At 47.6% G+C, this 12,690-nt stretch overlaps 1 protein-coding gene across 4 annotated transcripts in view; it reads right to left on the bottom strand.

Annotated features, from left to right (window-relative positions):
• The window catches only part of GALNT18 (polypeptide N-acetylgalactosaminyltransferase 18), a 488,883-nt gene that overhangs the window by 179,202 nt on the left and 296,991 nt on the right, over window positions 1–12,690 (bottom strand). For all 4 annotated transcript variants that reach the window (XR_014837270.1, XR_014837271.1, XM_085012065.1 and 1 more), the window contains exons 7-8: window positions 11,942–12,127; window positions 3,413–3,550 (exon numbers count right to left, since the gene is read on the bottom strand). Coding sequence is in view for 2 of the 4 variants with exons in the window: in XM_085012065.1 (XP_084868191.1) it covers window positions 3,413–3,550; window positions 11,942–12,127 (324 nt within the window). In the remaining 2 variants the exon portion in view is untranslated. The remainder of the gene's footprint in view (window positions 1–3,412; window positions 3,551–11,941; window positions 12,128–12,690) is intronic.

The raw sequence follows: 12,690 nt of genomic DNA, 5'->3' as shown, positions 1-12,690 counted from the left end.
TCTGTGGGAAGAACGAATGAAGAAAATGAACAATGGAGGAATGGCATCATAATTGGACAAATGGTGGAGCTGGAGTCTGTCTCTTTCCATCACGGAGTCAAACTCTTTCCATCATGCTAATGGGGACAATCCTGAGACTACAAAAGAAGCCCTATGAAGCAATGCAACTATAACCTTTAGGGTTTTTCAAAATGTCAAGGTCACACAGGGACAACATAGCAAAGCTGACTTTAAGAATCAGGTGTGTCTGTTTCTGGATGCTACCCCATCTCTACCGTCAGCTCCAAAGCTGGGGTTATCCAAAGCCACGGCATCCCTTGATCTGGAGCTCAGTGATTCAGGGGGCTTCCCATGCCCACCCAGCAGGGCCACAGGCCCTTCTGCCTGCAGAAGGCTTTCATGGGACCTATGACAAAGTTAATTGGCTGGGTTATACGGCCTTGAAAGTGGCCTAAGTCGGGAGGGGGGATAATCTGCCATGAGCGATGCTGTCTAGGCACGAGTTGGAAGGGAAAAAGAAAAAAGAAATCCAACCCTAAGAAGACATCTGGTCATTTCATTTCAGAGTAAAAATAATCCTCAGGAAGAAAGATTCAGCCTCAGAAATCCTCTTGCTCTCTCTCTCTCTCTGCATCCTGCTTTGCTTATCACCCTTTTGCCCCCATTAAGAGTTCATTATGCTTCTTGACAAGCAAGCGTGCCTCTGCTCATGTTAGATCCCCAGCCTGTGGAGGAGACAGGAGGGAGGGGGGCTGGCTGGGCCTTGAACAGTGGCTTGCAGATGAACAGGGGACCTCTGCCAGCCCCAGGAATGGCTGACACAGCTCAGCACTCTGGGATGGCAAGTGGATAGCTTTTCAAGCATGACAGAGTGAAAAACAGCCCCAGCTCTGGACTCAGTCAGATTTAGGTCACAACCCTGTATAGGTGCCTTACTAGCTGACCAACCAAAGGTTTCTGGGTGTGGCGGTGAGGGGTCTATGTGGTAAACCTGCTGTATGTGTTCAGAGGATGAGACGCTTTTGCTTGGAAGATTAGAATGCCTTGGGCCAAGACCCAGAATTGCAATGTCTGTATGCATACATCTCCACTGGTGCTGCTTTCCCTGCCTCTCTGGCTGAGTTTGGCTAATAGTTTTTAGCCACAGTTGATAGTTTGGTGAGAACAGGAATCCAAAAGCTTGCCCTGGCTCCCAGAGATCTGGGGCCAATAGTGTCTCTGGAGCCATTAGTATTCTTTTTGGATTGGGTCCAACAGTGGACCCAGTACAACTTGCGATGGGCACAGTGTGGAGGCACCAGCAGCCTCTGTGTCCATGGATGGCTCTGGGGAGGTAGATGGGACTGACAGGAACCTCACAGGGCAATGTGTTTCCATGGTGATGGCAGGATCTGGAGTCTTGGGTAATAGCAGTGCAATGCCAGCTGAGGAGTTTTCTGACATCTGAATTATGCCAGCCCGAGAAGTTAAGAGGCTACTGGGTGGTTCTCTCAAGACATGTCAGCCATGCCATGGGGACTCTCTTTTGAGAGATATGGCCCCTCCCATAGGCTGGCCCTGGGACAACAGAGGCCCTGCAGGAGGTTAGGAAAGGGAGAGCTCCTGGGATCTTGGCTCCATCTCTTTTAGAATCCTTGGAGAGTTCCTGTCATGGTTCAGCGGTTAATGAACCCAACTAGGATCCACGAGGATTAGGGTTTGATCCCTGGCCTCGCTCAGTGGGTTAAGGATCCAGCATTGCTGTGAGCTGTGAGCTGTGGTGTAGGTTGTAGATGAGGCTTGAATCTGGCATTGCTGTAGCTGTGGCATAGGCTGGCAGCTGTAGCTCCAATTGGACTCCTAGCCTGGAACCTTCATATGCCTCATGTGCGGCCCTAAAAAAAAAAGAACCCTAGGATGTGAGAGTTGGGAGGCCCACAGACAACACTGAGGCCAACCTTTCAGCAAGATTCTCCCCTTCCCAGGTTGTGCTGTGCTCATTACATTCCTGCCAAGGCAGGCCTTGAACTCGGTTCTTACCACAGGTCATCAAAGGAAGAGGTCTTAGTTCCCACTTCAAGTTTTAACCCTGGGTATCCAAAAGGTCTGAGGGGACACTCTCCAAAGGGAGAAATTGGAGTGCTATCAGAAGCTGATGTTTTAAGACTCAGGTTCACTGTTGATTACCTGTGTGAACATGGGCAAGTCACTGCCTGTTTCCCCATCTGCAGCACAACATGGTGGGGCAGAGTGGGGGTAAGCTATGTAGCCCCAGGGAGTAGTTTTGAGGGCTTAACTTAACATAGAAAATCTTTGTGTGTTCAGTTAGCAAAAACCAGGTGAGAAAACCCAAAATCGATCAGGTATTTAAGATAGTTTAGGGAGTTCCCTTCGTGGTTCAGCAGTTAACAAACCCGACTAAGATCCATGAGGATGCGGGTTCGATCCCTGGCCTTGCTCAGGGGGTTAAGGATCCGGAGTTGCTGTGAGCTGTGGTGTAGGTCGCAGACACAGTTTAGATCCCGCATTGCTGTGACTGTGGTATAGGCCGGCAGTTGTAGCTCTGATTCGACCCCTAGCCTGGGAACTTTCATATGCTGCAGGTGTGACCTTAAAAAGCAAAATAAATAAATAAATTAATTAATAATAATAAAACAAAATAGTTTAAGAGTTATATGGTTCTGGGAATATTAGAGGAATGGGAGAGTTTATCATGTTCAAAGTGTTTTAACCTTAGACACAAAATGCATTTATACATCTTAGACTTTCTTCTACCCCGTGAAGACAGTATTATTTTACCCCACTTAACATATGAAGAAACTAAGGCCCACAGATATTAAGATGCTTGCCCAGGAAGCAGCTGGGTTAATATTGGAACCAGGTCAACTGGATTCAAACCCTCTGCTCTGCCCCTCTGTCTTGACGCCTCTGTTGGCAGACACTGCTGGGGGTATGGCTCCCTGATAGTCAACAAGCAGTACTAAAACATCCCTCAAAATACAGCAAACTCAAGAAGGTTATATTTCCCAGAACTCCTTTCCAGAAGGCTCTGTGTGAATGGAAAGCATAGCCCCTTGGGTGGGGAGGCATGTGGGCTGGTTGCTAGACCTCAGGCACCCATGCTTGGGGAACAGTGGGTATTGCCTTACAATCTTAACCTAACTGCAGGTTTTTGTTTTATTAAGTAGGATATGCAAGCTTGGGGCCAGAGCTGAATTGCTTAGGACCTTAAAGGAAAGACGAAGTGTCTCTCTCAAGGGAATAGAAAGGTTTGGGCTAAGAAAGCATAGGCACCATATCCTAGCCTCTTGTCCACGAGTCTACACTAGGTCTCACGCTGGAGGCCAAGAGGCTCTTTCCCTCCCTGACTCTACACATCTTTCTCTGGTCCTGCTCTGCATTTGGCTGAAACCCTGAGGGTCAGGCTCCTTACCACCCCATAGGCAATGATGTCCGAGTACATCCTCATCTCTGGGTACACGCTGACCAGGTACCACCGGAAGGTCTTGCACTGCAGCTGTTTTCTCAGAGCCTTCCTTGCAGTGATGTCCCCGATGTCGATTCCTGAGTCCTGCACGGGAAGCAAACACAGAGATGCCGCCACCACCAGGGCACAGCTTTACCCCAAACTGCTCCAGTTGTGGTTCTGGAGACTGTCTGGTGAAGGGAAGATCTGGGAACTTAACTCATGCATTTCCCCATGTGTACCTTGGCCCCATAACTGTCTCCATTTGGTTTGTGAAACATGAGGTCAGCATTGCTGGGGACTGTCATCAAAGGCTTTTGAAAATAAAGATGCCAAGTCTTTAAAAATTAACTAAAAGCAAAAAAAAAAAAAAAAAAAAAAAAAAAGGCTGTGCTCTTTTTGTAAGAGAAAGAAGTATAAAGAATAGAGGCTAAGTAAGGTTTTTTTCCTACCTCAAGACAGGAGATGAGAGATTCTCAACTGTGTGGGGAGAGGGAAGGGAAAAGAGTGGAATGTGGATTAATGTGAATTCTAATACTGTTCCTAATGATCACACAGCAGAGGCTTATACAACACAGCATTCCAGGCTCTGTTCTGTATGAGACAGATACACATATATATATATTTAAATATGAATATGTATATGTATTTAAATTTATGTACATTGTCCCATTTAAATCTATGAGGGAGCACAATAATCCTCATTTCGCAGAAGAGAAGTTGAAACAAAGGGAGGTCTGAGGGCCTCCTGGGTGACTTGCTCAAAGTCCCATAGCTAATAAATGGTAGGGCTGAGAGTTGAACCCAATCAGCCTGGGTCTGGAGCTTGTGCTTTAAAGTTTACAGTGCATTTGCAGAAGCCTGGCCTTCTGCCTCTGAAGACCAAGTCCTTGTGGAGAAGCAGCCTCTCTCTTTAAGCCTGAGGAGCTTGGCCTAGATGGTACTGTGTCCCTCACTTCCCAAGTGTACCAGAGAGGCGGCCTCTGAGCCATCAAGGTGCAGCAGGCAAGGGGTAGTCATGGAGACAAGGATGTGTCCTTGAATGAGAGTGAGAGAGAAACCCCCATGTTTCTTCTTGTCCCAGAGCAGAGGGGAAGCCATGGGCCTGTGCCCCAGCTGTTGGAAAAGGCATGGAATCAGCTGAGAAATCACTCATGCCAACACAAAGGTTGGAGAGGGGTCCCTCTAGCTGGGGATCAGAGGAGACCTGTGACATCTCAGAGGATGATACTATGGAGCCAGGCACCAGATGGGGCAAGTGGTACCTCATGAGATACCAGCCCAGAGCAGAGACAGAGGAAGACAGAGAAACAGCTCTCTCCCCCTGACACCATGGTCCATGTGCTGGCAGTGTGAACCCCACGTGGTTCTCACATCAGGTCTGGGATCAAGCTACTAGGGCTGGGAAAATAGTGAACTTGACATTTAAATCTGAAATGTCTGGAGTTCCCGTCATGGCACAGTGGTTAACGAATCCGACTAGGAACAATGAGGTTGTGGGTTCGATCCCTGTCCTTGCTCAGTGGGTTAACGATCTGGCATTGCCATGGGCTGTGGTGTAGGTTGCAGATGTGGCTCGGATCCTGCATTGCTGTGGCTCTGGCGTAGGCCAATGGCTACAGCTCCAATTCGACCCCTAGCCTGGGAACCTCCATATGCCGCAGGAGCAGCCCAAGAAATGGCAAAAAGACAAAAAAAAAAAAAAAAAAAAGAATGAAATGTCTGAGAAAAATCACAAAGATGGTTGCGGCATGTACCTGGAAATGATCAGAACACAATTTTGATATCAGACAATGGGGGCTTGAGGCAAAACTAAATGTAGGTATAGAAGAAATACATTTATTTTTGCCCACCTGAGTTCAGGTAATGTAAAAATTTGAATCTGCCACAGCCTGAAGATTTAAGTTCTAGTCTCCCAGGGTGCAGTTTCAGTGAGTACTGCCTGATGATCTCATCTGTGATTGGTTTGCTCCCCGGCTCCTGCCCAGAGCCCTCCCAGTACTGCTTCTTGGTCTTTCTCTGCTGGATCCCTGCTCCCTTATGACGAGGAAACATGTTCTGCTTATCTCTGTGCCGCAGTCTAGCACTGCACCTGAACTATATGGATGAGACCAAGTTGAGTAAATATTTCTGAAATAGCTGAGCACAGCAGTTGGCCATAAATGCAACCTGCTCACATCTGTTAAATATTCACACTTTTTTTGCTTTTTTTTTTTTTTTTTTTAGGGTCACACCTGTGGCATATGGAGGGTCCAAGGCTAGGGGTTGAATTAGAGCTATAGCCACCAGCCCACGCCACAGGCACAGCAATTCAGGATCTAAGCCGTGTCTACAACCTACACCACAGGTCACAGCAACGCCGGATCCTTAACCCATTGAGCGAGGCCAGGGATTGAACCTGCATCCTCGTGGATCCTAGTTGGGTTTGTTTACCATTGAGCCACAGAGGGAATTCCTAAGTAGTCACACTTCAAACTTCTCTGCACTTGATCCTTGTATCACAAAGCTATTTGCCTGGACTCAGGCCTTGCCTCTTCATGCTATAGCTGCCTTTATGTGATGACAAATTAACAGTGCATCTTTGCTTTTACGGAAAGTCATGAGAAGAACTTGTCTGAGGAAGGCCTCTGTGTTTTCCTAAAAAACTAGGTTCCCGTGGGAAAACTTCCTTTCTAAGGTCAGGATCAAGGGAGAGTTTGTCTCTCTACTTATAATCTTTTTTTTTTTTTAAATTTTTATTTATTTAATTTATTTCTTTATCTTTTTTTTTTTTTTTTTTTGTCTTTTTAGGGTCACACCTGTGGCATATTGAGATTCCCAGGCTAGGGGTCTAATCGGAGCTGTAGCTGCTGGCCAACACCAGTGCCATAGCAACGCCAGATCTGAGCCTCATCTGTGACCTACACCACAGCTCATGGCAATGCCAGATCCTTAACCCACTGAGCAAGGCCAGGGATGGAACCTGCAACCTCGTGGTTCCTAGTCAGATGCGTTTCCACTGTGCCACATTGGGAACTCCGAGAGCTACTTATCATTTAATCAAAAGTGGGAGAATCCATCAGGGGTCCATCTTTCACATCTAGGAGACTCAAGAACCAGTGTTTGGCTCAGCCTATATGCTTGGATATCAAATCCCTTTCCTCTTCCTGTTTATAAATTGACTTTTGCCTTTCTGTTTTAATAGTTCAGCACATCTGTACTGTGTGTTTACTGTAAATTGCATCAAACTCTTTCACAGTATGGAGGACAGAAATAGAGAAAAGAACAAACTTTCTCGAAGAAGGTCACCTTGATCCTTATTATTAAAAAGCAATAAATGCATCTTCCTCCTTTGCCAAACACTTAATATAGAAGGTTGAATAATGTCTCTCTGAAAATCATGTCCACCCAGAAACTCCAAATGTGACCTGATTTGGAAATAGGGTCTTGTGGATATAATTAATTAGAGATCTCAAGATGAAATCATCCTGGATTTAGGATGAGCCTACATTTTATAAGAGAAAGGAAGGGGAGGCTTGGACACACAGAGAATGAAGTGATATATCTCTAAGCCAAGGAACACCAAGAGCCACAAGCTGGAAAAGGCAAGGAAGGACCCTTCCCCAGAGCCCTTGGAGGGGGCATGGCTCTGGTAGCACCCTGATTTTGGGCTTCTGGCCTCCAGAACTGTGAAAGAACACATTTCTGTTGTTTTAAGCCACCCAGTTTGTGGTCATTTGTTTTGGCAGCCCTAAAGCACTGATACACTCAGCCACACAAAAAGCTGTCCCATATTCCTGCTTGTGTGTGCAGCCACATGCAAAATTCCTTGTAGCCAAACTTACAGAAGGACTGTGGCCTAAGAATGGTGCTGAGTCATCCTTGGCACTCAGCCTGTCTTTGGGCAAGAGAAGCAGGGGCCAGCTTGGGGTTCCCGAAACCAGTATAAGAAAATATGGATGCTTTGCGGCAAATTGACTTTCTGTTTATTGATAAGCAAACTGATTTTAAATTAAAGTAGAGGATGCAGGAGCTGGAGGCTCCTCCAGCCCTCCAAAAGCTTGGGACTGAGAGTGACAAGGGAGCGGGTGAGAGAGCCGGTTCTGCTCAGTGCATGGGCCAGGAAGGACTTGGCATAGAAGGCAGCAAGGGAGGACGACTGCCCAGCACGGGTGTTTTAAAGCTGGGGCAGAAATGCAGAGGGTGCCAGCAACCACATCGACAAGAGTTAATGCTGCTCTGGTGCTTTCTATCCACCAGTACTCCTCAAAGTCTTTCCACATATTAACTTATTTAATTCTCCAAGCAGCCACTAGGCAGGGCTGAAGGGTTTGCATCTCCATTTGTAGCTGGGATGCTATAGAGGAAAGGTTAGGTAAATTGGAGAGGGGCCTGTGGTTAAGCAGAAGGTACAGAGATGCTGCCACATCAAGGGCAGCTGCAAAAATTCCTGGGAAAAGCATGGAGGGGTGTAGCACCCACACATCCACATTTCCTCCCTCTTCTTTCTTCTTCTTCCTTTTTTTTTTTTTAGGGCCGCACCTGTGGCATATGGAGGTTCTCAGGCTCGGGGTCCAATCAGAGCTGTAGCTGCTGGCCTATACATACCACAGCCACAGCAACACCAGATCTGAGCCACGTCTGCAACCTACACTACAGTTCATGACAATGCTGGATCTTTAACTGACTGAGTGAGGCCAGGGATTGAACCTGCATCCTCATGGATACTAGTCAGATTCGTTTCTGCAGAGCCAGGATGGGAACTCCTTTCTTCAACTCATCTTTATTGAATGCCTAGATGTGTCAGGCCCTGTCCTAAGCATCATGCATAAGAAGTCACAGTCTGCCTGAAAGGAGAGTCTGGAAGATCCAGAAAAGTAAACAGACTCTCCACATACAGTGTGAAGCATGGAGGGAAGCAGAGGGCACTAAGGAACAAAGGAAGAGGGCTCTTAGGCCATCTCATGGTGTGAGGCAGCCAGAATGATGGGGAAGGGAGGAGAGCAATCAGGGAAGGCTTCCTGGAGTAGGTGATGCTAGAGGTGAGTTTGGAAAGATGAGCAGGATTAGCTAAACTCGTGTTACCCAAGCCTGGCTTCCCCAAACCAGCACCTGGAGTACTTTGTACAGATTCTGGCACCACTACATCTATCCTTATCAAAATCTTTGAGGATGAGACCCAGAATCAGTAATTTAAACAGATCTTAAGTGATTCTGATGACATTGGTCTGCATATCTTCTTTTAGGAGCTATTGCCCAAGGGAGAAAGGGATCACAAACAAGCCGCTTGGCCATCAGACTTATTCGTTAATAAACATTAGCACAGTTTTACTGAGCCCCACCGTGTGACGCATTTTGTGCTAGGCATGGTGACACAAATGTAAATAACACAATCCATCCTCAGGGAACCCATGGTCTAGTGCAGTGGTTTTAAGCCCTGGATAGACATTAAAATCCCCAAAGGGCTTTCTAAAAAAAAAAAAAAAAAAAAAAAAAAAAAGGATCCCCTGTCCCCTTCCAATTAAATCACAGTCTCTGGGGTGGAGCCCACATGATTTGAAAGTTCAGCCAGATTTGAGAGCCACTGGTCTAATGAGAGACTTTCAGACAACAGAACATTCTCTTACAGGGCGCTGATGCAATGACAGAGACATGCAGGTCAAAAGGGGCATTCTCCCCAGAGGGGGGCTGGCTTCTAGAGGTCACTGGAGTGGAGTCTAAAAGAATGGAGGAGATATGGTAAGAGTGGAGGCTGGGGAAGGAGTTTGGGGAGCAATTCCAAGCAGAGAGGACCACGTGGGTCAACATGTATAGGCAAGAAAGCATGGTGTGGACAGGGAGCTCAGGCAGTTCCCCCGGTCCCTGCCATCTGCAGGGATGATAGGAGGTGGGGCAGGAGAGTGGGCATAGAGAAAGCTTAGATCCATGTCCAATACTGGATCTATGCCTGATCTTGTGCACATGGAGAGTCATTTAAAGATTTCAAGCACGACAATGACATGGTTACTAGAGTTTTTTTTTTTTTTTTTTAAAGATGACTTTGGGTGGTGTGAAGGATAGACTTGAGGGGGGAACAGTTGAGCCAGGAAAACCAGCCAGAGGTTGTTGCTGAGAAGAGCCCTGAACTGAGAGGTCCGAGAAATGGAACGGTGGGCTCGGTGATGGACTGGGAATGGGGTCGGAGAGAGGGGAGGATTAAAGGAAGATGCTCGGGTTTAAGCTTGTAGATCTGGGCAGATGGTAGTAGTGCATTTATACTGAGAATAATAGACAGAAGCAGATTTCAGGTGGGGGGAAGATATACTCCGTTTCCATCAGATTCAGTCTGAAGTACCCATGGGAACACCTGGAGAAGAGTGCAGCTGAAAGTCTGAAGCTAAAGGCTTGAGACAATAATTAGGAAGTCCTCAAAATACAGGCAGTGCAAAACTCAAGAGTAGGTGGGATTAGCCTGGGGATGCGTATCCTGAGAGCAGGCGGTCAAGGACGGATCCCTGGGGAGCACATAAGCATCCACAGGGGGAAGTAAGATTTTCCCATAAGGAGTTAGGAGCCATCAGGGAGATGAGGCTGTTCTGGGGTGTGGACTCATCAGCCAAGAGAGTGAAGTGTTTCAAGGACAAGGTGAACTAACTGTAGGTTAATGACGTCAAAATGTCCATTAAGTTCAGCAGTTAAGGAGGCCCATGACGACTTTGTCAAAATCAGCTTCGAGGCCGTACTGGGATGTGACTTGAGGAGTGAATGGAAGATGGAAAAATGTTGATTCTTTCCAGAAGCCTGGAAAGGGAGGGAGACGAGGGAGTCTGGACATAGTCATGAACAAGGAGGTCAAGAGGAGACATACAGACACCTCCCATGTCCTCCTAAGGCTTTATTCTGGACATTTCCACCTCTCATCTTTCTTTCTCGGGTTACCCCCCAACCCTCGCCCACTTGACGTGGTTTGAACTATCCCTCTAGGAGTCACCAATGGACACTGAGTTTCATCATTTTCCAATTATCTTTGCTTACACAGTTCTCTACTCTTCTTTGGATTTGATGTCTGTTTCAACATTTGGCCACTGCCATGGTGGGAGGGCCAGAAGGTTTGTAGCTTTGGGATGCAGGGAATAGGGGGGTAGGAGTATGAATATGACCCCAGTCCTTTGTAGAACACCGGGATCCACACTGCTGCACTGGTGAGCTCCTGGGGAGCTCCCAAGTGTGCCTAACATTTTGCTATCAGAGGATACCCACAGCAGGGCTCAGCATCCTGCCGAGAATGCTGCGATTCTACGCCCACAGCCACAGATGGGTCTAAAAGACACCACCGTTTCCCTAGAAACACTCCCACCATCAGGGCTGCCTTCAGGGCTGGTTCATTAGGGTTGCCTGCACTCTCGCGGGTACTCCTGGGCTCCTCATTCTTCCTTCCAACTGCTGAAATCTCACTGGTTGTAAGAGTTGGCAACCCAACCCAAGCCCCCTCCCCCTGGTGGTGGTGGTGGTGGTAGGGGGTTTCCCAAAGGCTCCCACCCAGAGACCAGCCTCTTTTCTCAATCTGAGCAACAGTAGCCTATGGGAGAGATCAGGGAACAAGGCCTTCATAGGGAAACGTTAAGCAAAGATCAATCATTTCCCTATTAGGAAGAGTGAACAGGGGCTTTCTAAAGGACTCCCGAGGGGAACCCATGGCCTTGGGAGGAAAGCAGGAGGTCATGCAGTTAACAATTCTGTTTCACATAAAATGCAACATAAGCAATGATCTCTAGGCAGACTGGCTGGCAAGCAGGTGCAGATCCTGTGGCTGGCATCTGTTGGGTTCTCCCAACCCAGCGGTCCAAAGTCATTTGCAGATGACACACTACAAGGCTGAACAAAACTATCAAAGAGTTTGCTTTCTCTTGCACTTCTTAAACATAAGGTGACTGGAGGGCTAGAGGGCAGTGACAGGCAATGAAGAAGTTCTGTGAAAATTAAAAGCAGCCTAAAAAATGTCTAGAACAGGTTCTTCTCCTCCTGAGGGTCCCTGTGGGAGTGTAGCCCAGCCCCATCCACATGGCTGAAGAACTCCCCAAGGCATATGGACATTCCTTATTGGTTTGGTTAAAGGTTTGCTGGGAAAGCTTGCCTCCAGTCTCCAGGGAGGTTAAGGTGCATTTTGTGAATTTTGATAATTACTGGGATATTTGTAATCCAGGACCATGAAATACGTATTGTCAGAGAAGCTGAGGACTTAGAAGCCTGGAGAAACCTTGGAGTTGCCTGGGCCGACTCTCTCATTTAGAATGAGGACACTGGGGGCTGGAGGGAAGAAATCCTCCTCCAAGCATGCTGATCAGGGATCGTAGGACATGCCTTAGCCCCGTAGTCAGCCCTTTCACCATCCAGGATCCTTGGGGGTCGAGAGCTCACTCCCGCATGGCAAACAAGACCCTGGCTGTCCCATGGGAAGAAGGGTTTAGTCTCATGTTTGTTTCGTTTGCTTTTTTCCCACCAACCCCCAAGAAACCTATCTCCCTGTTGGCTTCCTACCTCTTGGGGTATGTTCCATGCCATGTAAACATGGCTTTTAAATTCGTCCATCCAGACTTCAGCCACTCTGAGAGCATTCCTTCGGACGTGGGCGGTGAGGTCCTCGGTGTAGGGCTTGTGGGCTCGCTCGATGTGGGCAATCCGAGAGCAGGGCAGGACCTCCACGCTCCCGCCACACTGCCACACCTGGGGAGGACACAGAGCCACTCATCATTGCCCAGACCTGACCTGGAGCCTTGAAGCCAGACCATGGCTGACCATGACCATGACCATGAGCACAGACAAATCCAGCTCTCTCTACCTTGTCTCTCCTGTCTGCAAAGGGAGCGAGCTGCACTTGATTTCTAGTCCTATAGCAAGAAGGTTATTGAGTCATTGATTGATGTCTTGTTTCCTGTTGCTGTGAACTTACCAGCAAAGAATTAATGCACCTTTTCTTGCCATTCCTTCCACCATCCTTTCCCCTAAGGAAGAGACTATACATTTTGTTATCAACAATCTGGCTTCTCCATGCTCCTGGGGGAAAAGTTAACAAAATCCTTGATAATGGTCTCTGCAGCAATGCCTGACATGGAGGGACCACTGGAGCCTCCCAGCAGCAATGTCACCTTAAAATGGAGCATGTGGGCCTGGACATGGATGAGTGACCTCCACTGGGACAGAGCTAGAACCCTGTTCCTGCTCCATCTTTCCTGTGCCCTGAGTTCTGACAGAAGCCCAGGGAGAGGGAGCTACAAAGAAGAGGATGA

This window comes from Sus scrofa, chromosome 2 (genome assembly GCF_054392235.1).
Source record: "Sus scrofa isolate SSC_HxYL_T2T_F1_AM1 chromosome 2, Sscrofa_HxYL_maternal_Yorkshire_Landrace_v2.0, whole genome shotgun sequence".
NCBI lineage: Eukaryota > Metazoa > Chordata > Mammalia > Artiodactyla > Suidae > Sus > Sus scrofa.
The sequence above is the reverse complement of the archived record's forward strand: the minus strand, read 5'-3'. Positions and strand labels throughout refer to the sequence as shown.